Source organism: Ceratotherium simum, chromosome X (assembly GCF_057802395.1).
Source record: "Ceratotherium simum simum isolate JZ-2026a chromosome X, ASM5780239v1, whole genome shotgun sequence".
NCBI lineage: Eukaryota > Metazoa > Chordata > Mammalia > Perissodactyla > Rhinocerotidae > Ceratotherium > Ceratotherium simum.
The window spans coordinates 6402315-6428431 of record NC_141940.1 but is presented as its reverse complement, the minus strand read 5'-3'; the positions used below and the strand labels follow the sequence as shown (position 1 = coordinate 6428431).

The window sequence follows — 26117 nt, the reverse complement described above, 5'->3', positions numbered from 1 at the left end:
ATTAGTTTGTTTTCCCATGCATTTAAAAACCATCAGCAGGGGAAGAGGAAATGTACCTGGGATTTGACAATTAGCATCAGTGATCACGGAGAAAATAATCCATGCATAGGAGATAGAGAATTGAATGTTGAGAAGTGGACTATTCCATAGAATAAAATATATGTAATATAATAAAATAAAACAGAAAGTGAATAAAATCACAGAATCCAAAAGATACCTGAGAGATCATTTTGCCTGGCAATCAGTCCGAGTTGTGGGTGCTGTTATTCTGTGGCAAAATGAGAACATTAAGAACAATGATATGTGAGTGTCTTTCATGTTGGTATAGTTTGCTGTCATATGTTGAGAAGAAACTGTCCTTCATTTGGAGATTACACTTTGCCTACCTTTTGGATATTGTTTTTGTAATGTCTTTTCTTGAAAAACTAAAAAAGTTGGTAATCTTATGTAGATGTCCTATTATTTTTGTACTGTTATATGCAATACAAAACACAGGGAACTTGTAATATATTCCCATGCCTTTGTTGTATAGGCTAGAGGGGGAGGAAGTGAATTGTACCAAATCACACAGCTAATTGGTGGGAGAGCTTGGACATGGAAGTGTTTCCTGACTGTCAGTATATTTTTCTCCTCACTACTTTATAAGATCATAGTTACCTGGAAGTGAGGTCACTGCTTTGAAATTGTTTAGTTGCTCTATGGTATGAGAGTTTGCTGTGATCATGGACAGGTCAGGAGGATACGAAAACTCTAAAGACTGTATCATTCACTCTTTAATTGACATAATTCAAAAGTGAACTTGCTTCCTGATATGTCTTTTTTGTATATTTAGATCACGCGTGTTAGCCTTGTTAACAGTGGCTATTGATAGAGTTCAGAAATTGCCTTACTTCGTTCCAATTTGTGCATCTGTATTTTTACAGTATCCTCTTTTGCTAGAGGAGATTATGGGCTTGCACACAAGATAGCCATTAACGTTAATGGAAGTGCAATAAGTAGGGATTTAGTGGAATCAAGACTTTAATCTTAAATGGTCCTCGGTTGCGGTGCTGGGACTTGGACAGGAGAGAAGTGGGTATCCCGTGGGTCCTGAGGAGTCAGATGCATGCCTAGGAATTTCAAAAGGAAAGGAGCGTGGCTAGAAGGTGTCTGGGTTGTAGAGCTGGCACCAAAAGCTGACAGAAGGCTGAGAACACAGGCAGGAAGGGGCAAGCAAGTTGGGTCATAGCCTAGGAAGCTGGCAGAGAGAAGTAGGAGAGTACAGCTTGAGTGTGAGCAGCAGAATTAAGGAATCTAGGCGAGAAGCCTGGAGAATGTGTACGAAGGGGATCTTGGCCCTGGGGAACCTGGCCAGCGGAGACTACACAGCTTTGGCATGGGTATGGGCAGTGGCAGCAGCTGCAGCAGCCAGAATGACCTCACTGCCCAGCCCAGGTGACCAGAGGCGAGGCTTCCTGGGGAGAATGTGGGTCAGGCAGCCAGACACTTCCAGGTATGCTCTTTGTTTCTTAAGGTGATCTTTCTAGATGTGTACCTTATTTTTCTTTAAGACTATAACCCCCTCCCCATTTATAGCTCACTCTTCTATAGAAACTGGTTATTAGACCAGATAAATAAACAGTGAGCTAATGGCTATTCAGAATCCACTGAATTAAGTACTCTTCACTTGAAATTCCATCTGCTATTAGGTACTCTTAGCTGATGATGGGCCTTTCTGCATATGCATTCCGCCATTGCCCATTCCTAATGTAATCAGGGAAGAGATGGCCTCATAATGAAGCATATTGCTCACCCTTCCCCCACCTCTCCTGCCCCGCTCCCCCTTCTCTCTCTGTTGTCTTACCCCCTCAAGTCCCATCTCCAGCCTCCTTTGTTACCTTCAGCGAAAGTCACCAGACGGAGCAGCAGCCTGAGACTCCTTATACACTGGGCCCCTGAGTAAGATTTAATAATTAGCAACATTCACAAGATGTCATGAGGGCCAATTCACAAGGCCACCAAACTATCTCCTCAGTGGTCCCAAGGCTCAGGGTGCTGATCCCTTTCCTAGGGCCTTAGAGGGAACTTACAATAGAAGGTGCTGGTGGAGACTTAAGATGCATTCACGGGCCGACCCCATGGCTTAGCAGTTAAGTGCGCGCGCTCCGCTGCTGGCGGCCCGGATTCGGATCCCGGGCGTACACCGACGCACCGCTTCTCCGGCCAGGCTGAGGCCGTGTCCCACATACAGCAACTAGCAGGATGTGCAACTATGATGTACAACTATCTACTGCGGCTTTGGGGGGAAGAAAAGGAGGAGGATTGGCAATAGATGTTAGCTCAGAGCCGGTCTTCCTCAGCAAAAAGAGGAGGATTAGCATGGATGTTAGCTCAGGGCTGATCTTCCTCACAAAAAAAAAAAAAAAAAAAGATGCATTCACTACCAGGCTAAGGTACTTTTATATACCTCTCTTCATCTCAACTTCACGACAATCCTAGACGTGGATTTTTTTATTCCCCTCATATAGACAGAGAATCAGAGGCTCAGGGAAGTTCAAGTGGCTTGCCCAAGTTCACAAAGCAAGTTAGGTATCAGCGCTGGGATTAAATCCATGCCCGTCCAGCTTCAAAGGCCATGCTCTTTCCACTACCCCTTGATGCCCCCAGAAAATATAGTAAATTATCTCATTTATTTGCTCAAATAAATAAAATGTGATTGCTGTTTCTTCCTTTTTAGTTTTAGTTCCATGTAAGATTCTAGACAAAGAGTCATTTTCCGTACTTGGCTTAAAATGGCAAGTGTTAAATTCCTGTAATCTTCACGCTCTACTTTTTGTTCTTTCCTTTCTTAGAGGGAATGGTGAATATTAACTTGTTTTACATGGGGTATTTTGACCATGTGACTCCCTTAAAAATTGGCCAGAAGCAGTATTTTAAAGTAAACACCAACTCTTTGGACACCCAGGACTTTTGCTGTATTAAAATGAAATTGGAAGATGAGCTGGTTGGCTGTACCATGTAGCTGTTGTGAAATCTTTTTTGTTTTGATTAAAGTTATATTATCTGAGGACTTCTGTCTGCAGCTTATGTAATATTAACTGTTCCCATTTAATCATAGACTCATGAATACAAACTAGAATAGGGACGGGTTAAGGTGAGGCAGGAAGCAAGGGACAGAAGGAGCCTAATGTGAACTGGGTTTGTAGTTTTCCAAATTGGAAAACAGGGACTCGCTGAATGGGGAGGGGAGATAAAGGGATCCCAAAGCGCATGCAAATAAGAACTTCAGAGGCTGCTGCCCCTTGTTTTTACAAATGACCGATGACGGGGATTAAACTTTCTTAAAACATGGAAAACTCATTTGGTAGTACAATGTCATAACCTGAGTTTTCATTTTATTAGTAATGCCCTGTCAGGGGAGCTCTGTGTCCCGTAAATCAATCCTGGGGAGAAATGTCGCAATTTGTTAATGAAAATACAAGCAGAATTAGTTTGGCAGCTGCCATCGATGTCAGTCGTGGATATTGTGTAACTGGGCCGGTAGCATGGTATTTGGTGTTAGTGGGGTGTCACTCAGTGTCACTTGCACTTGTTAGGGGAATCCAAGCATTTGCTGACAATTAAACTTGCCAGTTTTGACTTCCACTTTGCAAAGTCTTTGTCAAGGTGGAAAATGCCTAGAATAGTGGGCTTTGATTGCCAGGTATTGTGGGACAACCTCAGGATGATTTTAGGAAAAAAATGACCTCTCTTCCCTTGCAATCCCTTAATAATAATATACTCAGAGGCATGTATTGAGCTCCCCTGGGTTAACCATGTGATGATCATTATTCTTTTAATGTTTTACATTAATCTCTGTGTTTTCTATTAGTACTAGCTGCTGCTTATGTCTCTCAATGCCACAATCAGGGTATTTTTGATATCTTGTATTACCCTAATCGCCAAGAAGTATGCTCCAAACTGATTAATTCCAGAATGATTAAAACATCCTATGCAATTCATTTATTGTTGCTGCAGTTAATTGAATATTTGATGATTTAAAGGTACCCTGATTATCTCCTAAGATATGTATTTATCACCAGGCAGATGATTTGTGCGTGGTCTCTCTGTGGCTACATGGGGTGGCAGCCTGCATTGTCACAGGCAGAGAGGGTAGGCACTTGTGAGGACTCTCAGTCAACTCACCACCTGCCCGACGTGCGCCTGCCTTCCCTGCCCCTCAGAGGACCACATCCGTGCCCAGCACAAGAGGGTCGTCTGAGGCCAGGAGTGAGAGCACAGCTTCCCTGTGCAGCTTGCGGCTTGCTTTCTGCTCCAGGAGGAGGGGGCGGAGAGGGGGAATGCAAAAGGACGCTGCAGCTCTGAGTGGCTAACTTGCGCTTTGTGGACTATCTGAATACTCAAGAGTGGCTTGAAAGAGAAGAGAAGGTGGGTCCGGAATTCAGCAGCAGCTTGGCAACTCATCGGGCAGCAGTTCTAATCCCAGTGTCACCACTAGTTCTCTTCCTCAGTCTCCTTTCACACCTGTCCGACTCCTCCAGAACTACTGCAAGACGGGTGTGTGTGAAACAGAGAGAGCAACTGGGAAAAATTCGGGGCCAAGGCTCAGCCTTAGTTCAGCTTTCTTCCAGTGTGCAGAGTGACCCCGGCGCGGCTCTGCAGGGGGCGCAGAGACTGAAGTGGCCTCAGGTGGCCCCACCACTTCTCGGCCATGTCAGATCCTTGGCCTCTCACTCCCATATGGAGTGAGGACTACAGTGGGGACCTTGGCAGCTGGGAGTTTTTGTCGGACATGGCTCTGTCTGTGAACCCGGTAGGTACCCTCTCCCGGACACCTAAATCAGACCTCCTGTTCAGTATTGTCTGTTTCCCGTGTAAATGTTTGTCTCCCCAATTTACGTGGAGTCTTGAAGGTGGAAATTATGTTGTCTTCAGTGTTTTTAAATCCTCCCCTTTGGCACCATCCTGAGCACAGTGTGAGCTCAATCAGGATTTGTTGTCTAAAGAAATAAATGGGAGAACTGATGAATAGGCAACGGGTGAATGAATACGATCCTATTACCCTTGTCACGACTACCTTACTTCTGTCTGTCCCAGTGGGTCTCTAATTGTTTGTTTTCCTGTCCCATCTAGACATTTAACTCAGAGAGAAAGAGGCCAAGTCTCCTCGTAGTTATTTGTATCACCAACTCCCCATGCCTAGCACTGTTCTAGGCGCAGAGGAAATGCTTGCTGGTTAATTCAAAAGCACTTGCGGCACAAATGTAGTGGTCTTGTGGTGAAAACAGCTGTGGGGCAGGGATAGATGAGTTTACAAGACTAGTGACTCCATGTGAATGCTGGATTCCAGTATTTTTTTAAAAAGAAAAAAAATCTGAACACTCAGTGTGGATGCATATTTATTTGACTGCTCTTGTCTATAGAGTTTTTCCCAATCCTGAATGCTTCCGACCCCACTAAGTCATTATTAGATTTGCTGCAAAGCCCCGGAGTCCACAACTCTTTCTATTTTGATAGCATTTCCCCCATAAGGAAATGGATATTTATAATACCAGGTGTAGAGATGATATTTGCAGTTGGCAAGAGTGAGTCAGATCTTACCTTGAAAAGACTGGAAGCCTGGACTTAATAATAAAGCAACAACAGGACAAGGGGTAATAACCTGACTCATTGTGTGGGGCTTTGTGGGTTACAAAGCACATTCACATTACTTGTTTCATTTGCTGCTCACAGAAACCCTGTGAGATTTGAAAGGAGCAAGTATTATTATTGTTGTTATTTTATTTTATTCTATTTTATTTTACAGTTGGGAAAACTGGAACTCAGAGGGGTAAAGTTACTAAGTCCTGTTCCCAAGTGGTAGGGCCAGGACTCCCACCCAACTCTTTAGACTCATAGGCAAGTGTTCTTGCTGTGTCTGCATATTGCTAATATTTTTTTCCTCTTTAATTTAAAAATTAACATTTATGTGTTTGTGCGGAAAAAGGACAACAAAGACCTTTTCACGAGAGTGGGCTATATATTTTTAGCCCAGGCAGCCCACACCGATACAGTGCAATAATGATATTGAAGATTTAAGTCTTTGCTCTAATCATTTTGATCTTTGTGTTTGGGGAAGGTATTTATTAGAATTCAAGAGTTGTCGTGCAAAATATACTTGCTGGAGCATTGGGCAATGGAATGAGATTTTATTTGCTTTTAAGAATAATGAGTTCAGTTTTGTAATCCTGTGATATGTTAGACCAGCATCTCCCAGTGTATGTTCTGCAAACACTCATTCTATGGAATGGCGATAATTGTTAATTGGGAAGAAAAAAACACGAAAACTAAAAACTCAAGAATTCAATGGTCCAGAAAGTTGGGAACGTGCTGCATTAAACCAATTAGAAGGTGTCTCCGAGTCTTTAATTGGCATTATGGAACTCCAAGAGGGGGACAGATTGCAGAATTTCCCACACTTACTTGGACATGGGACCTTTCATTTTGCAGAACTAGTGTCTATGGGATGGTCTCCTTTGAGGCACTTATCACGGTTACTGCCATACATTAACTATGTGATTCTTAATATCCGCCTTCTTCTTGAGTCTGCAAACTCCATGAGGGAGGAATCTGTGTCTCCTTTTGCTTCCCGTTGTATCTGTACCTAGCACAATCCTGGTGGCACAGTCCCTGGTCCTCCAAAAATATTTGTTGAATGAATGAATGAATGAACAAACTGTGCTGGGCCAAACCACCTATGGTTCCCTATCAGAAACCTATATTTAAGGTTCTTTACAATGTATGCCCAGCCAACTTTTTCAGCCTTTCCTTCTACTGTTCTTTCTACCATTATTAGAATATTATTGTTTTTGGAAAGGTGACGACATAATTTAACATCCAAACTGGGACATTTTTGAGGGTGAAAGGGGGCACTGTCAATAATTACACCAGGATGACAGGTGTAAACTGGAACTGTATCAGATAACCCAGGATGGATGGCCCCCTCATTATTTAGTGACTCGTTCTCAGACTGCCTCCCCTGCTAGGAATTTTATGCTCCTTGGAGCAGGGACCCTTACATGAAGAAGGTATTCAATAAATATTGCTTGAACTTAATGTATATACAGTAACGACTTGAATGCTAATTTAAGATTTGCTGATGATTCTAGCACGTTTTTCTAAGGTTGAAAGAAACTGATGCCATGTTCTATTTCCCATTTTCCCAAGTATAGTTATGCTCACACTCCAATCTATCAGAGTAATAGTGGGCTACGACCTAATTGCCCTTGTAAGAGACCTGGAACATACAGCCAGAATTGGAGGGAAGTGGAAGTGATCAATTTGCAATCTCGAGAGGGTGAAGGTATGAAGGAGAGAGTTAGGAATGTTTGGGAGATGTGCATAACCTGCATAGGTGACATCATGCCCGGGAGACCTTTCCCCAGGTGGTTGTACCACTCCCAAGTCCCTAGTCATGCACTGCTTCATAGCTGGTGTCTCACTTTGGTGTTTGGCTTCTTGCTTTCACTCATTAGGGAGCCCTGGAGGAAAGGGTCATGTGCCAGACATGGAGTAAGTCCTCAGTACATTTCTGTTAGTTGCTTGAATTTTGATTGATTGGGAAGGTGTCACACTCATGGGAAAGATGGCTCATGGGATTCCCTTTGTATATTTGTGATATTTTTTCTAAGTGCCAAAGCAAGAATGCAATTTACACAGGAGTTTTAGCGTTAGTGTTTTGGATAAGAATTGTAGGCATCTGGTTGGACTCCTAAGTTAAAAGAGAACTTAATCATAGAAGTGTTTCATATAGGCTGCATCTTTTAAAAATCTGTGATTATGAATAATACACTAAATTATGTCAGAGGGTTGAGGAGACCTTAAAGATCAGGAAGTCAAGCTCCTTCTTTGGACACATGAGCAAAGTGAAGCCCAGGTGAAGGGGGAGGATAGCTCAGCATCGCCCAGCAAATCAGTGATAAAACAAGTCACTCTCTTTCTGCACCTTGCACTGTGGTCTTACTACTTCATTAAAGTAAAACAAAATTGCCATTTTTAGATACTTACTGCTTTGTATTTAATAGGGAAAAAACACACTGATAGCTATGTTTATTTCTTTACAATTTTTCCTACAGAGTAAAATATTATACAATAAAATTCTCTGAGAATAACTAGATTGTGCTTAAATTTTTTTGTTTATTTTATTGTAGGTAAGCCTTCCCACTGATCCAAGCTGTGTTGAAGAAATCTTGCGGGTGAGTTTAAACCTTTATTTCTGTGCCTTTTAATAATGAAGCAATCTGTCTGCTTAAGCTGTTTAAAGTAATTACTGTTCTGTTTCCGGGAGTATCATGATGGGCAATCCTCACATTTCACTTCAAAACCCTTCTGCTTATACTTCTTGTCTTATTTCTTACCTGTCACCTCCCCATTCTCATATCATGTCATGGGGGCCAATTTGCTATCTCCTCAGTGGTCCCAAGGCTCAGGGTGCTGATGCCTTTCCTAGGGCCTTAGAGGGAACTTAAAATAGAAGGTGCTGGTGGAGACTTAAGATGCATTCACTACCAGGCTAAGGTGCTTTTATATACCTCTCTTCATCTCAACTTCACAACAATCCTAGACGTGGATTTTTTTCTTCCCCTTAATATACACAGAGAATCAGAGGCTCAGAGAAGTTCAAGTGGCTTGCCGAAGTTCACAAAGCCAGTTAGGTATCAGTGCTGGGATTTAAATCCACGCCCGTCCAGCTTCAAAGGCCATGCTCTTTCCACTACCCCTTGATGCCCCCAGAAAATATAGTAAATTATCTCATTTATTTGCTCAAATAAATAAAATGTGATATCTGTTTCTTCCTTTTTAGTTTTAGTTTTATGTAAGATGCTAGACAAAGGGTCATTTTCCACATTTGGCTTAAAATGGCAAGTGTTAAATTCCTTTGATCTCCTAACCTCACCAAGCTTCAATCCCATTCTCATATCCTTCTGAGTCTTTCTTTTGAGGTCTGGACAGAGACTCACCAACCTTCCTTAGGAAACTTTCCCTGTTCAGGCATCCTACCCTAAATCCTTGCCTTTCTGCTCTCGGTAATCTCAAGTCAACTTCACTGCTGCTTCTAGCTGCATTGTTGATAGCACATGGTTATGGAGATTGTGGCCTATAGGGGGGGGGAAGGGGGGATGTGGGAGGATGGATGGGAGGAGGGGAGGAGAGACTTGAGAATGATTGTAAGTTGGGGGGAAATGTTACTAATGGGAGTGAATTTGTGCATGAGAATGGCACAGAGGCAGCAGAAAGCTGTAAAAGGTGGCAATAACCTCTCCCAAAGTAAACAATGAAAGCGAAAGGAAAAGCCAAAGCCCAGCCAGAAAAATGTATTTCCTTTATCTGGCTGTTGGCATCATAAGGAAATATGGTACAGTCATATGTTGCTTAACGACGGGGACACATTCTGAGAAATGCGTTGTTAGGTGATTTTGTCATGTGAACATCATAGAGTGTGCTTACACAAGCCTAGATGGTACAGCCTACTACACACCTAGGCTATATGGCACTAATCTTGTGGGACCACCATCATATATGCAACCTGGTCATTTACTGAAACATCGTTATGCGGTGCGTGACTGTATATGAAGAATAGGAGTAATGGGAGTGAGTTCTAGTCCCAGCTCTACCATTTGTCACTTCTGTGGTTTGGACAGATGAATTCATATTTCTGAATCTCCCTTCCTTGTCTGTAAAAGAGGACAACAATACCTGTCCTAATTCTCTTATAAGCTGCCAAGTGGTATATAAATGCTCATTATTATGATAAATGATGATCAGTGTGGCCATGAGAAAACCATGCAGGCTTTCCATTGGGGAAAGAAAACAACCTGTGTGCCAGTGAAAATTCTGCACCCCCTTTCCTCACTTGGCAAAGTTACCCCGACTCCCCTTGAGACTACCCTAGTAAGTGCCTTCTTAGCAGCCCAGTGTTCGAAGCAAACCCTGTGAAAATGCAGCTAAAGGAATAATAAAGAGCAGAAAGCTGTTTACCACTGAGTTGACTGGCCACCTGATTTCACCTGTTGTGGATATTTGTGCACCTTTTTCAGCCCAAGAACATTGTTATTGAGTATTAAGAGGTGAGACTCTGAATTAGGGATATACTGGCTACTTTTGTAAGACAAGAGCCCAGGAACCCCTCAGTCATCTCTCCCCGGAATCCAAGGGTTGGGGTGGAGGGTGGGCGACTGTTGTGAAATTCACAAGTGTGATGACCCTGGAAACCCAGCTGCTTGCTCTTTCCATTGGGTGGAGATAGGTCAGATACACCAAATACACCAAATCTTTGCTAGCGTGTTGGCTGCCTTCCTTACGGAAAGGTAACACTGACAGAAACTTATTACTCTAGTCTCCACAGTAGTCTTGCTTTTCCAAATGAAGTCACTGGTCCTTTCTTAACTCCCAAAGGAATGCCAGACCCATTTCAAAATCACTCCCTAATTTGTCAAAATTGGAATTCTCTACTTAGCAGCAGCCTGGCCCTCGTGCCTAGGTGGTTCACATGGTGACTAATGAGGGGCGCGGGGTGAACACCTGTTAGATGCTGGGTACTCCAGTCTGCTGGAGGAGCCACTTAGAAAAACAACAGAATGTCACTTAAACATGGAAAGAAAAGAAGCAGGTTGCCTTAATAAGCTCATAAAAGATAGCACCCTTTGAGAAAATAACAAAAGTCCTTCCGTTGTTCTTGAAAGAGAATCTGGGGAAACGTTTTTTTTTTTTTTTGAAGGGCTATAGATTGTATAGAATTCTGTTTTTTTTTTCAACAGCACAATTAATGAGTGGGCTTTCCTTTATTGAGGAGTGACATGTTTCATTCCCCATGCTTAGAATAAAAATAAGCTTTCTGAAGTTTATGTCCAAATTTTATGACTAATACTTAAATTTTTATAGACTACTTCACATGGCACAACAGAGTACTTGCTGGACATTTTTGTTATCACACGTTCATGTTCCTGTTGGTGTGAGGGCCTTAGAGCCCCTCGGATGGTTCCACAGTAAGTCTGTTTGTCACCTTCCTCCCCATCTACCTCCTTCTTAGGGGCGAAGTACCTTTTCTCTTTCTTCTCTCCGCCTCTCTCTGACCCCCTCAGTGCTTTATAAGCTAAGCAGAGTCCAGAGTGCGGTCATCTCCTCTCCCTTGCTGAAGTGGAGCTGTGCGGAGGAAGGAGCTCCAGCCCAGGGGTAGGAAGAGCCAGCCTCCTGTTGCTCCTGACATTCCATCACTTCCTAGCTGTGTGGCTTTGCAATCTCTTCATCTAGAAAGCAGGAGATCATCACTCACCCTTCCAGCCCACCACCCCTTGCAGTGAAGGAATCTTTCAAGTGTGCACAGTATTTGCATGCGTAACATGGACATAGTCTCTTTGCTCTCCCACTCTCCCACCTCCCCGAGTTCCCCTTTTTTTCCCTCTACAGGCAAACGCGCAAACCCTCATCTCCCCTTGGGACAGACTTCTTTTATTAACCAAGTACAGCACAACTAGCCTCTCCCCACCCCCAGCCCCTCAGTCCCCAGGCCAGGGAAATACTTTTGCCTAATGCATTTTATTTTGCCCCTCTCTTTTCAAACGCTGTTCAAATTCAAACCAGTTGGCTTTCTTTGCAAGTTCCTCTCACCGTTCTCTGATAATGGGCTCGGCTCCCTTCAGACCAGCACTTCCACTTCTCTTTCTTTGAGCTCCTAGTTCTCACAGCATCCTGTAGCCCACCTCATCTGGTCTTCCAGGGCTGACTTGACCTGATATGGCGACCTTATTTCCCTGTAGCACGTGACTGCCTTTCAAAGCACTTGAACCTCATTATCTTATTTCATAGGAAACATGGTAGTCCCTTATTATTTCAGGAAATTGAGGCCTGGAGACATAAATGACCTGCAACCAAGGGTGAGGCTAGTATATGGCAGAAGCAGAAATAGAACCTGCTCTTTGTTTTGCACGACGCCTGTCAACCACCCTATCGCCAACCTGCAGTGAGTGTCTCTGGATTTAAAAAACAATGCCTCTGATGCTGGCTGAGTTACTTCTAGCAACTTTAACTAAGAATATCAGCAAACCAACATAATTTGAGCAGGTCTTAGGAATTAATTCTTTCTTCCTGCCATTCTTAATATTTTCAAATCTCATTTCAAATAATAAAATAATAAAAATAACAAATCACTGATACTAGTAAAAGACATGATAATAGTAATGGGCCACTTAATGTATGCCAGGCAGAGTACTTAGCACATTATGTCATTTACATGTCACAACAACCCTAAAAGATTGTATTATTAGTCACATTTTACAGAACAGGAAAGACTGAAACCCACAGAGGAAGAAATTTGCCCCCAGGTCTCTGACAGCTGTCCTGCTGTCCATTCCTCCTGTTCCTGTTGGCTTCCCTGAATCCATCCTTACTTCACAAGCTCCAGTCTACTTTATGATTAACATTATAATTGCATCAACCAACGATTCATTTCAGCTTCTGTTTTTTCCTTAATTTGTACCAATTCAATTATGCCAAAATAATTTCAAGTAGTTTTTCCAATAAGCCAGAATTCCCCAGCCTACAACACCTTCGCACCAACTGCCCTTATCCCACTAAACAAGCTGCATAAATTCAGATGTCTTTGCTACTTGTCAAGTATATTATTACTTATTATAAATTTTACAAATCAGAAACTTCAAGGCAGCTATCTCCACAGTGCAGCCCAGCCTGTGTCAGCATGCCATTTTTTCTTTAGAGTCAAGCTACCCTCAAGTACAAACAGAAATGAAAAATAATAACAACTCTGGCCCCAGTGATGGCGCTTTGCAGTTACAATTCATCTATCATATGAGGGATTCCTAAGCTGCTCGTATGTAATAATGTGGGCAGCAGCAGCAGCTTCTTTCCTGAGCTCCACGGGGTTTTATGAGTCCTAGAGTAATCATTTCTGGAAGAGTTAAGCCAAGGAGAGCAGCATGCACTAAATGCTACGAGCTAAAGACGGATGTTCAGTGATTATTTGTTCTGCAGTCGCGTGATTTATTTGTTTATAGCACGAATTTACTTAAAAATATCAACAAACTATCAATTAAATCCTTTCTAGAGTCACAAATGCAGATATAGCGCTTCTCTTTGATTTGACGCTGAACAGATTGTGTTTCCTAGCAAAGTACCTAGTAGTTGATGATTTCATAGGCAAACATCTGTAAGGGTAATTCAGTGTTTATGAGGGATGCTGAATTTGCTAGCTAGGATTTAGGGAACTTGATTTGATAAACTGTATCATTTTACAGATTTCTCCCTGCCATATGGATCAGGTTGGTAAACACCGGTATGGGCACCCCTTTTTGATTACAGCATGATCTGTGTTTACAACATTCTAAATTATGGCAGTTCTACTTATTAGGTCTGTGTTTAAGTTTACAGTTTTAGTGTGGAAAGGACTTACCAAATAATTACAGGACGACCATGTACAGTACTTGCTATTTTTTACTTTTAAAGAGGAAACAAATGAAAAGCGCATCTTAAGAGTGAGAAAAATATGGATCAGAGAACAAAATTGGTCAGACAATTATGTCTGAAAAGAAATTTGATTATATTATCATAACTATGCAGCCATAATCAAGCACCTTTCAGTAGAATTTCTTTGATAAATTTAACCAATAATTAGGCAATTGATTTTATATCCTGCCAAATTAATGTCTAAATAATGTTCAAATTGGAAACGTGCAAACGATTTTCTATATAGCTGTCTTAAATACTAATCCTTCTGGAATGTTTCAAAAAGCATCTATCTTATTCTAGTGTGGACTTTTAAAATTATAGTTTCTTGAAGTAGTAATATAGTGTTCCATCCAAGAAAGACAACAATTGCTAAATATAATTTAGACTATAATTAATGTTAGCATTGATGGAGTCAAATAAATGAACTAATTAATGATTGCACCCTCTGCTATTCTGATGAGTAGCTCTTACCTAATGACATTGGGAAATATGTAAATTTGTCAGCAGGTGAAAATACCCTTGACTGGGTAAATTAGGTGGAGTATTACCTTTTCTGAAGCTAATTCAAAGCACTAATGGACTTAATACGTAGCATACATATGTGAGGTGAGCTATTCATGGAACCAAATTAGTCCATAAGAGATATTACCCATTATTTGCCTCCCAGTAATCATTTCCTCTTTTCTCAAACACAAACCAACCCAGAAGAAAGATGCTAAATTTAATTATAACAACTATTACGTGAACAACGTAGGTAAGCCATCCAGTGTGCTTCCAAATGCACTTACAGCCTGTCAAGCAGTTTAAATATTTTCATGTGGAATCTGGGGGTTCGCAGCTAGTATATGATGTGAATTCTAAATGATTATACAGACGTCATTGAGAAAATGAGTAATGTGAGTAACGAGGTGACTGGCCCAGTGAATCATGGGCACCTGTCAAACATGGGACATGTCAGGGAAGAGATGATGTCAAATACCAGTAACTTAGCAACTCAGCATTTAGCTGTCCAGGGAGTGAGCAAGAGTAGCCCCTTTCAAATAGCTGAGTAAATATATGATTCCCTATATATCTTAGGTGTGCTATAAAAATAAGTCTGTTTTCTTGTCAGCCTGTTTCTTTTTGTGAATATGGTGATTCATTGTTTTCTATTGAATTGAATGAAAGCAGGTGAGAATTTAAGCCACATGTAGAATTTACACCTGCTTTCTGTATCTTGGGTGTGTGTACAGAGAGGGTAATGAAACAATGTATTGGTTTTGGTTTGCCAAAAAGCAGTCTAGGCTTATCTGAGCGAAGTCATAGCTTCCAACTGGTGTTTGAGAACCAGCCTTTTTGTCCTGGCTATGCTAGCGGGATTGGGTTGGGGAAGAAAAAGGTAATGCAAGCAAACTGACCATTCCATTTGCATCTGTGTAAAGGGAAAACTAGTGTCCCTGGAAAACACATCGAGAAAGTGGCTTCTCAGAATCAATTTGGCAGACATCTTCCAGTTTTGAAATTAAAGAATGAAGCAAGCCTTGTTAATCACCTTCTCTTGTTATTCACCAAAAGCAGTATGGAGAATGAGAAAAAGAATAATAAACTCCCTAATTGATCTAACCAAAAGACATCCATAGGCCTAAATCACAATTTTTCTTGTGAAGGTCAAACAGGGAAAAATCCAAGAGGTGGTTTCCACGGTCGTGGATCTGGGGCATAGCTGATGAAGCACAGAGTTTCAGGATAAGTGGCACCCCATGAAAAGCAAAAACATTGGAATAATGGGAATGGGTGTGAAGGTTTGTGATGGCAGCTTCCATGGTCCAAGTCTGGGATATACATATCTTGCGAAGTGGGAAAGGCAGGATTGATTGAGAAATTACATAACTAATCCGCATTTGTGGAAAGTACTTTGTGGCTGAGGCAAAGTGGAAGAGTAAGATGCTGCTGTGTGAGCAGCCTGCAGGGCTGATGTCTTTTGATAAGACAGAAGTAAAGGCCAAAGCATTCAGTCACACACCCTGGTGTTCAGAAGAGAATTCCTGCTAGTCTGGGATTAAGCCCTAGCCTCCATTGCCACAAAAACATCCTGCAAATAACTGTCCAGGAAGAACTCTTATCAGTATAAAATTAGTAATAATCAAAAAAGGAATCACTATAAAAGCAAAAATACAAAAAAAAAAGCATACAAAAAATGTAGCAGAAAAAAATGTCGCTAGGGAATAAATTAAAGCTATGACCAACATAGTGGCATGAATTGTTAAAAAATGAAGCAATGTTATCGAAAAAACATTAGCCAAACAGTGATACAAGAGCTTAAAGATGCTATTTAAAAAGTAGATAAATCAATAACCTTAAAGTAATAAATTATGAACAGAAAATCATTAGAATTAGCACATTTAAGATCTCTTTTTTCCTAAATAAAAGAGTAACAGCAATAAACAGATAATTTGTTAGGTAACCTTATCAAGAAAAAAAAGATAAAAAGCAAAAATACAAAAAAAATGAGGAATAATAAAGAGAAGCAACCTCTCAGATACAGAGAAAATTAAAATAATCATAAGTGGCAATCTACTCACCTCTGTACAGATAAATGTAGGCATCTAGATGAGATGGACAACTTTTGTAGTGAAATATAATTAACTGAAACTGATTCCAGAAGAGGGAAAATCTAAACAGACTTATCACCATCAATGAAATGGAGACTGGTCCCACCCATTAATGAAATAATCAGTCCCAGATGGGATTTCATGGGGAAATTCAACCAAACCACTGAGGAATAATACAGCTCAACTATTCCAGAACATAGAAAAAGAAGAAAAATTTGCAAAGTATTTTTTTAGAAAACCCAAACTGGCACATAATATTGATCCAAAATCTGACAAAAACAGCACACAAAAAATAAAATTATGGAATAATATAACATGAATATTCATGCAAATTTCTATAATGAAATACTAACAGAATCAGGCAGAACTTTAAAGGATATGCACCATGACTGAGTTTTATTCCAGGAATGTGAAGCTGGGTAAATGTTAAGAAATCCACTAATATAATGCCTTTTATGAATAGAATAAGAAAGAAAAAACTACAGAATCATCTTCATAGCTACTAAAAGACACTTGACAAAACTCAACATTCATTCTTGATAAAATAGAAATACATGGAAACATCCAATAGAAATAGATGGAAACATCCTTCATGCAATAAAATATATCCATCTCAGCTCAAAAACCGGTGTCATACTTCAGAGGGAAACTCTAGAAGCATTCCCATTATGGTCAAGAAAAAAGACTAGATGTTCTTTATTGCCATTATTATTTAATATTACTCTGGAGGTTAGCCAAGGCAATTAAACAAACTAAAGAAATAAGAGGTATTGAAATGGAGAGAATGTGTAAGGTAATTATTCTTTGTAGATTATATATATATTGTCTTCCTAAAAACCCCAAGAAAATTAACCAAAAACACTATTATGAACAATACAGCAATTCAGCAAAGTTTCAATGTGCAAAATAAATATATAGAATTAATCTTTATATGTAAAGTAACCAACTGTAAGATATAATGGGCAAAAAGACTCCATTTATATCTTATTAATTCATTTAACAAGAAATGTGCCAGAATTATATGAACACACTAAATCACTACTAGAGATGCCAAAAAATATTTAAACATGTGGAAAGGCATACCATTCTTGGATAGGAAGATGATATCACAAACATTTCTATTCTCCCTAAGTTAATCTTGGATCTTTACCTCACACCATACAACAATATTATTTCCAGATGTGTTAAAGATTAAAAACAAAAAGCTAAAATATTAGAAGTAAATATGGGAGAATTTTATTTTTTTTTAATTTCCAGCACTAGTTTCCTAATGAGCCGGCAGGGGTAGGAGGCATTCAGGGGAAAATTCAGAGGTTTGAGGAGATTAGAGAAGGTTTGAAATAGTCGTTGAAAGGGAGAGAGAGGGCTCTCTAAGGAATACACTAAGATTATGAGGCAATGTCAAGAAGCCAGGTGATATTGAAGACATAAAATTTATACTGGTTCCAGTCTGTAGATTGTGTAATTTTCTCCAGCAGTGCTTAGTTCATTACCCAGAGACCACTGACTAATGAGTCAAGGGCAGCCTGGAGGCCTCAAGGGGTTGAATAAATTGCCCAAGTCATATAATCATACAACTACAAAGCAGTTGAAACAGGAGTGGAACTCAGGTTGGCCTGAATTGAGTGTACACACTAATAATATCAGTTACATAGCAAGATTTTGCACCTGGCACTGTTCTAAGGATTACATATATAGTAACTCATATAATAACCATACCAGTGATAGGAAGCAAGTACTATTATCATTCCCCCAATACAGATAATGAAATGGAAGTACTTTGAGTTTAAGTGACTTTCCAAGTTCAACAGCTAACCAGAGCCAGAGCCAGGATCTCAACGCAGGCAGTCTGGCTTCAGAGTCCATGCTGTTAACCATTGTGCATTCTGCCTTTCACCATGAGGGTACGGGGCAGAAGAAGTAGGTTTTAAGTGATTACTGCAGGGCTCAGCCCCTGACCCAGTGGATAACAATGAAGCTAGAAGGGATTGCTAATACCACCATGTGTCAGAATCAGGAAAACAGCTTACCAGATGGATCAAATCTAATAAAATGAAGTTTCATAGGAGTATAACTATATGGTAGTGCATTTGAGTCCACCCATGTTTAGAGTAGACAAGAAAAAGTTTAGCAATAACATACATTGCTTCTCAAAAATATATTAGTAGAAGACAAATATCTAGAGCAGGGATTGGCAAACTTTTCCTGTAAAGGGCTAGATTGTAAATATATTTGTCTTCTTAGGCCATTTGGTCTCTGTCACAACTCTGGTGATTTGGCATGAAAGCATCCATAGACAATATGTTAAAGAATGCTTGAGACTATGTTCCAATAAAACTTTATTTAAAAAAACAAGCAGTGAGCCAGATTTGGCCTGTGAGATTAAGTTTGCTGACTCCTGGTCTAGAACACCTAGAACTACGAAGGGGATAGAATCCCTCTTGCTCTGTTTTACTTAGACCACACTTGGCTTGTGGTATCGATTTCTGGCTGGCACAGTTTTAAAAAAGTACATTCAGTAAGATTTATTTATTTACTTTTTTTAGTTATAGTTCTATGAGTTTTAACATATGCATAGATTCCTGTAATCTCTACCTTCAACAGAATGCAAAACAATCCAATATCCCAAAGTATTCCCTCATATTACCCTTCTGCAGTCAGACTCTCCTCTCCACCCTCAGCCCATAGCAACCACTGATCTGTTCTCTGTCCCTACAGTGTTACCTTTTCCAGAATGTCATATCAACAGAATCATACAGTGTGTAATCTTTCCATACTGATTCTTTCACTCAGCATATGCCTTTGAAATCTATTCAGGTCGTTGCATGTAGCAATGATTTATTCCTTTCTATTGCTGAGTAACATTCCATTACATGGATGTACCACAATTTGTTTATCCATTCACCCATTGAAGAACATTTGGGTTCTTTCTAGTTTTTTGGTGATTATGAATAATGTTGCTATTAATAATCATGTACAGATTTTTGTGTGAAAAATATGTTTTCACTTATCTGGGGTATATACCTAGGAGTGGGATTGCTGGGTCAAGTGTATGTTTAACCTTATTAAAAAAGTGCTGAATTGTTTTCCAGAGTGGCTGTACCATTTTGCATTCACACCAGCAATATATGAAAGACCCAGTTGTTCAGATCCTTGCTAGCACTTGATCTTATTGATATTTTTTATTTAAGCCTTTCTAATAGGTGTGTAGTGGTATATCATTGTGGTTTTAAATTGCATTTCCCAAATGGCTAGTGATGTTGAGCATTTTTTCATATGCTTATTTTCATTTTTGTGTATCTTCTTTGATGAAATGTCCATTCAAATCTTTTGCCCATTTTTAAAATCAGGTTGTTTGTTACCTTATTGCTGAATTTTGAGAGTTCTTTATATATACTGGGTATAAATCTTTGCTCAGATATGTAATTTGCAAATATTTTCTCCCAGACTGTGGCTTGGCTTGTTTTCACTTCCTAGATGGTGTCCTTCTGAGAGCAAAAGTCTTTTATTTGATGAAGTCAAATTTATCATTTTTTCCTTTTATGGATTGTGATTTTGGGTCAAGTCTAAGAACTTGTTGTCTAACCCAAGGTCATAAAAATTTTCTCCTATGTTTTGTTTTGAACTTTATAGTTTTATGTTTTACATTTAGGTCTTTGATTCGTTTTGAATTAATTTGGGTATATGGTGTGAGGTGTAGGTTGAAGCTTTATCGTAGGTGAAGGTTCATTGTGTTCCTTCATTTGTTGAAAAGACTATCTTTCTCTATGAATTTATTTTGCATTTTTATAAAATGTAGGTTGACTTTATTTATGTGGGTCTATTTCTGGCCTCTGTAGTCTGTTCCATTGGTCCATGTCCTTGTCCTTTCACCAATACCATAACGTCTTGAATACTGTAGCTTTATAGTAAGTCTTAAAATAGGATAATGTGAATCCTCCAACTTTGTTCTTTTTCTAAAATTGTTTGGCTATTCTAGTTCCCTTTCCTTTCCATATGAATTTTAGAAACATGTTATCTATATTTACAAAGACTCCTGCTTGAATGCTGCTTAGTATTACATTACATCTATAGATCAATTTGGGGAGAATTGACACTTGTACCTTGCTGCATTTTTCAATTCATGAACACAGTGTGCCTCTCCATTTTTTTAGGTTGGCCACCCTGTTTTTATTTCATTTATTTTATTATTTTATTTTTTTGGTGAGGAAGATTAGCCCTGAGTTGACATCTATTGCCAATCCTCCTCTTTTTGCTGAGGAAGATTGACCCTGTGCCCATCTTCCTCTCCTTTATATGTCGGATGCCTGCCACAGCATGGCTTGACAAGCAGTGCATAGGTCCGTGCCCGGGATCAGAACTTGTGAACTCCAGGCCACTGAAGTGGAGAACGGGGACTTAACCACTACACCACCAGGCTGGCTCCCACCACCCTGTTTTTAGAGGGACATTGATAATCTGTCATTCCACTTTGAAGAGTCCATGCTATGGAAGAAATCCAAACCCCTAGAAAAACTATATGAACAAAATTATTCATTACAACATTATTTGTAATAGCAAAAAAAGCTACTCGATATCCAACAATAGGGGAATAGTTAAGCAAATTCTGATTTATACACTCAGAAAAATAATCGGTCATTAAAAGGATGGTTTGAGGATGATGTAGCGACATGGAAAAAAAACTTATGATATAATGTGAAGTGGAATAACCAGAATATAACATTTTATGTACTTAATTTTTATAGCTATGTAAAAATATGAATAAAAAGAAACTAAAGGAAAATATTCTGAAATAATAGTTCTTATTTTGTTAGAGCGACAGAATTATGGGTGTTTTTTTTCTTTTCTAAATGTTCTCAATTTTTATACTTTATATTACTTTCATAAAAAGTGTTAAGAGGGATGCTGCTGAACTGAAATGCACTCAGCAAAGAGTAAGCAGGATAGTGAGTGGAGTCAAAATTAGAATGGCTGAAGATTGAACTAGAAGAAGGAGCAGGCCATGGCTGCCTGAAGGACTTACCATGTGGAAGTGAGGCTCAGAGGCTGGATTTAGGCTAGAAGTCCCCAAATGGTGGAACGCCACCCCTGTAGGGCAGTTACAGAGGGATAAATATTTGAGCAATAAAAGGAAGAATGTTCCAGGGAGACATCATGGTTAAGGAAATAGAGCTTGGCTCTTCTCACCAGATGAACGTTCTTGGGTAACTTAACCATTCTGGATCTCATTTACAAAATTGGGTTAATATTGCCTAATTTTCAGGATTAGTGGGAGGATTGAATGAGCTGATGTATGTGAAGCCCCTAGAATAGTGCTTGGAACACTCAATAAATATTAGATCCTTCCTCTCTTCCCTGTTCTAACTGGTGGATCTGTCAAAGGATAGAAGGGAGGTGAGGTCTCTGTCACCAAAAGTATTCAAGCAGAGGTACTGTGCTTCCCCAGCCCCTAGAGGAGAAACTCCAAAATCCTTATCTTGGCAGTCAGGGCCCTTCCTGTGTGCCATCACTCCTGGCTACCTCATCTCTTGCCACTTTTCCTGGCTATGTGCCCTTTTCTCCATCTTCCACAGACTTCTTTCCTTTCCTCAAATATGCCACACACACCTGCACCGCCACCTCTGTGTGTTGGCGCCTCCCTCTGCCTGGAACCGCATCTACTCTTGTCTGCCTGGAGAACTCCTGTTCACACCATGTGAGAGCCGACACAGAGAGCGCTTCTTCTCCGAAGCCCTAACACTGTCCAAATGAGCTGAATCTCTCTCTTTCCTTCTTCTGGGTCCCCTTAGCACTTTATACATCTACACTTGTCGCCTTTGTGTGTTGGGGGGGCTGCATCTCATGGCATAATGTGAGGTCCCTTGGAGCACAGTCCGTGTCAAACTCCTCTTTCTGTTTCTTTGGCCTAGCCCAGAAGCCTCCCCTTCCCCCCTCCCACACACACGTGTACACAAAGGTGACAAGTGTAGGTGTAGAAAAAGTGCATTGAGTAGGTGCACCGTGTTTGTTGAATGACTTAAATTTGTAGAGGAATGGTTAGAGAAAATGATCTCATAGTGTTACTTCCATGCACATTAAAATAATGATTTGATTTTCTGTGAAGATATTGTAAGTTAATAAGCAGATAATAGTGTTTAGTGAGTAGAATGGTATACAAATATTAGGCATTATAATGACTCCATTTCTTATTTCTCCAAATAAGGTATTTAGCATCAAATTTTGTGCTAAGTTTCTCCATTGCCAATTATTACTTAATACCACTGCTCTACCCTATTTTTGATATTGCTCCTCAGAGTACAATAATGTTGGCATTATCACTTTAAACAAGGCATTGATTAAAGGCAAAGGTAGGGCCCCATATGCTACTATAATCAGAGAGAGAAGAGATGATTTGAATCTCGAATAATGTTAAAGGGGCTGATTTGAGTCCATTCACTGTGCTTATTATCATTGTGGTCATAAGAAAGAAGCTTCCATGAGATGTGTTGTCTCTTCCAGAGTGAATTTTCCAGATCTTTTTGTGGATCAAAGCCTGTATGTTGCTTCCATTAAACACTCTCAGCCTCACAACAAAGGTTGTGTCAAAACAGAGCATTCCTCCAAAGTCCTCCATTCCTGGGATGAACACGCTAACACAAACAGACTCATCCAGCTCTCCCCGGCAACATGTTAATTAGAAATTGCCAAATCACAAAATAAAGAACTAAGGCCCGTCTAAAACTAAGGCAGATGAAAGGATCCTGGCTGTCTGGGCCTCTCATCATTTTTTATTCAGTTCCTTTCCAACTTCTCAGTATCTGTAGGGAATGGAGGAGACCCAAGGAGCTTGTCCACCCTAAAACTCTGCAGCTTCTTTCCTGCTTTTTAACCCAGGATCCCCCAGCACAGCCTATTACACCCAGTACTTTTGATATAAAACTGAGTGGTGCTCTGATCTGGAGGCTCCACCCTGATGTTGTCAGAGCCTGGTCTGTGTTACAGAGTAAAGACCATATAGCACCAGCCTTTGGAAGAACTGGGATTAAGAGGAAAGCAATGTGGCAAGGACACTGGACTGGGCATCAAGAGCCCTCACAGCTAGTCCTGACCCTTCCACTACCTTATTTTGTGACCCTTGGCTAGTCTCTTAGCCATTACGTGCTTCAGATTTTCCATCTGTAAAATTGAAGTGTTGACTATTTTGTGCTGTCCAATATAGTAACAATAGCCACATATGGCTAGTTATTTAAATTTACATTAATTAAATTTTAATAAAAGTTCAGTTCTTCAGTCCGTTAGGCACATTTCAAGTGCTCAGTAGCCACATGTGGCCAATGGCTATCATTGGACAGTACAAAATACGATATTTGCATCATTGCAGAAAGGTCTAGTGAACAGAACTGCCTGTAGATTATCTCTTAAGATCTGCTCTAGGTCTTTGTTCTGAGTCTTATCATTAAATAAAACGAAATCTAGTTTTAGCTTTTCAACTATGTACCCTTGACCGTGTTTAGAGTATCTCTGAATAATTTATTTCCATCCTGAGGCTTATGTAGAATATATCAGTCAAATGCTACTCTAGTTCTGAGCAGTGCCCTTATGGTATAAAAAAAGAACCAAAAATCAGGCTAAGTAGGTAGAAAGAGATAAAATGAATGTTCCCACAGAAGAGAAGAGGATAGGAATTTAAGGCATATACCCTTGGCTTGGTGGGCATTACAGGGAAGTAAGTCCCCACTCCCAACCTAGGCCCCAGGCAAGTTCATTTTCCTGTGTTCAAGAGGTGTGATAATGCCTTCAACCCCCGGCTGTGGGAAGGAAAGTGTGCATGAGACCCTGGAAGGGCCCTTTCCACAAAAATGGTACTGTAAAAACCCAGAACCTGATCATAGTCACTCCTCCCTCCTCTCCCTCTCTTTCACTCTCCCTTTTCTACCCTCTTCAGGTTTCCCATCTCTCTTTTTTTTTTTTGTGAGGAAGATCAGCTCTGTGCTAACATCTGCCAATCCTCCTCTTTGTGCTGAGGAAGACTGGCCCTGGGCTGACATCCGTGTCCATCTTCCTCCACTTTATATGGGACGCCGCCACAGCATGGCCTGCCAAGCAGTGTGTTGGTGCGCGCCCGGGATCTGAACCAGCAAACCCCAGGCCACTGCAGCAGAGCGCATGCACTTAACTGCTTGCGCCACTGGGCTGGCCCCAGGCTTTCCATCTCTTGAGAGAGTCACCTAAGGTGCATCGTTAAAGGAAGGGCCACAAGCAGCACTTGGACAGCTCCAGAGACTTTAGATGACACATTACTTCGTAGGGGGAAGTTGATCACCTACACTTTGATCTACTATTACAGGGACCCTAGATCTGGATTATTAACCTTAAAATGGTCTAAGTCCTGTGAACAGCCCTTCATTGGATTGTATTTTGGTGACAAGACACATTTAATATATCTAGGCCTCTCCTTATAGGCAGACTTATTTTCTTTGATTTGCCCCATCCAGGTTGTGTGACCCACGCACATGACAATGAATTGAGAAAGTGGCATGAGTAAGGGCAGTGGTTTCAAAACAGTTATAAAGTGGCTCCTTCAAGCACCAAAATATGATTGGCATATAGAAAGGTGAGAAAGCCTGGTTCCTGCTGAACATTCTGCAGTGTTCCCTTTTAGAGAGCCCATCCTATGGAGCACGGTGGTGGCAAAGGTCCAGAGTGCAAAGCCAGACACCTAGACGGAGGGCCTTGATCTGCCACATGCTGGCTGCATGACTTTGTGCCGGCGGTTGCTCTTCTCTGAGAGTCAAGTATTTGATCTGTGAAATAAGAATAAGAAAAACGACTTCCATGGATTCTTGAGTGGATGAAATACAGTAACATAAATGAAACATTCAGTGAATTCTAACTCCTAAATGTGTGCAAACTTCTATTGGATGTTATTGTGACTTTTCTGATTGTCGTTCAGCAATTCAAATTATTTTCAAAGTGGGACTTTGAATTACTTATTTCATCCCTTCACAGACTCCCAATCGCGTTTAGCCAAGGCGTTTAAATTGTCCCTGTGATGGTTTTCTTAATTATTAAATATGTAGGCCCCTTTCATGTCTTTAATACAGTGCAGGGTTTTTTTTTTTTTTTTTTCATTTTTGACCACTCCATGGTTCATAAGGCACTTTGCAGCTTTTCAAATTGTCACATTCATTTAATTAGCCCAGAGACCCTGCCACGTTGATTTCTGTCAGCTGTATAACAGTCTCTGTGGGTAGCTTGCAAATCCATGACCAGGATTTTTTTTAAATGATTTTGCACATTTCTCTCCCTTTTCAAAACAAATGCAGGAGACAATAGATGAGCAGGAGCCAGTGGAAGGAAGGGACAGTGTGCTACTGCGCTGGGAAGAAAGATGTGACTAGAGCCCAGTCTAAAACCGCTGGTTGACAACTGGCTTTTGGACAAGAGATACAAATTGATTACACATCACAGTCTGCAGCCAGGCCTGAGAGAGGCAGGTTTATGGGGGAGAGTCTGCTATGCGCTATTTATTTACCTCGAGCCCAATGTGACCTTTGCTCACCGGAACCTTTCCAGCAAAGGATTTGACATTGTTTTCTTTGAATCTTCTTTTGGTGCTTTACTAAATTTATAGCAGGAAGTAAAAGTATCGATCTGGTTACCCCAAAAGATGGTATAGTCTGAAAACAGATATAGGATTAAGTAGGATTTAGAGACATCCATGGGCAATGGATTCCCACAGGGTTATTAGGGAAGCTTTGGGTGGGGGGCCAGGTGAGGGCATCCTTTCCCTGTGGTGAGCAAACGCTTTACAGAACAGGTGTGGGTGCCTCAAAGATGTCAATGGCAGACTCGTAATAAAAGACACTTTGATAATAGACTCCATGTGCCATTGTTATGATATGATTTCCAAGGATGTATCATATCAGTAGCTACTTCTAGCTTACGCTGTTTGGCAAGTGGCTATTTTCACCAAGGCAGAGAGGGACCTGCCTTCCTGATTGTAACTCAGGATTTAAGCTTTACAGCATGCCGATGGGGCAAGGTTTTACGTCTACACCGCCTGGC

General features: G+C 40.5%; 1 protein-coding gene across 4 annotated transcripts in view; it reads left to right on the top strand.

Annotated features, from left to right (window-relative positions):
• The window catches only part of AFF2 (ALF transcription elongation factor 2), a 470121-nt gene that overhangs the window by 276208 nt on the left and 167796 nt on the right, over positions 1-26117 (top strand). For all 4 annotated transcript variants that reach the window (XM_087427395.1, XM_087427393.1, XM_087427394.1 and 1 more), the window contains exon 4: positions 8169-8213. In XM_087427395.1, coding sequence (XP_087283521.1) covers positions 8169-8213 — 45 coding nt within the window. The remainder of the gene's footprint in view (positions 1-8168; positions 8214-26117) is intronic.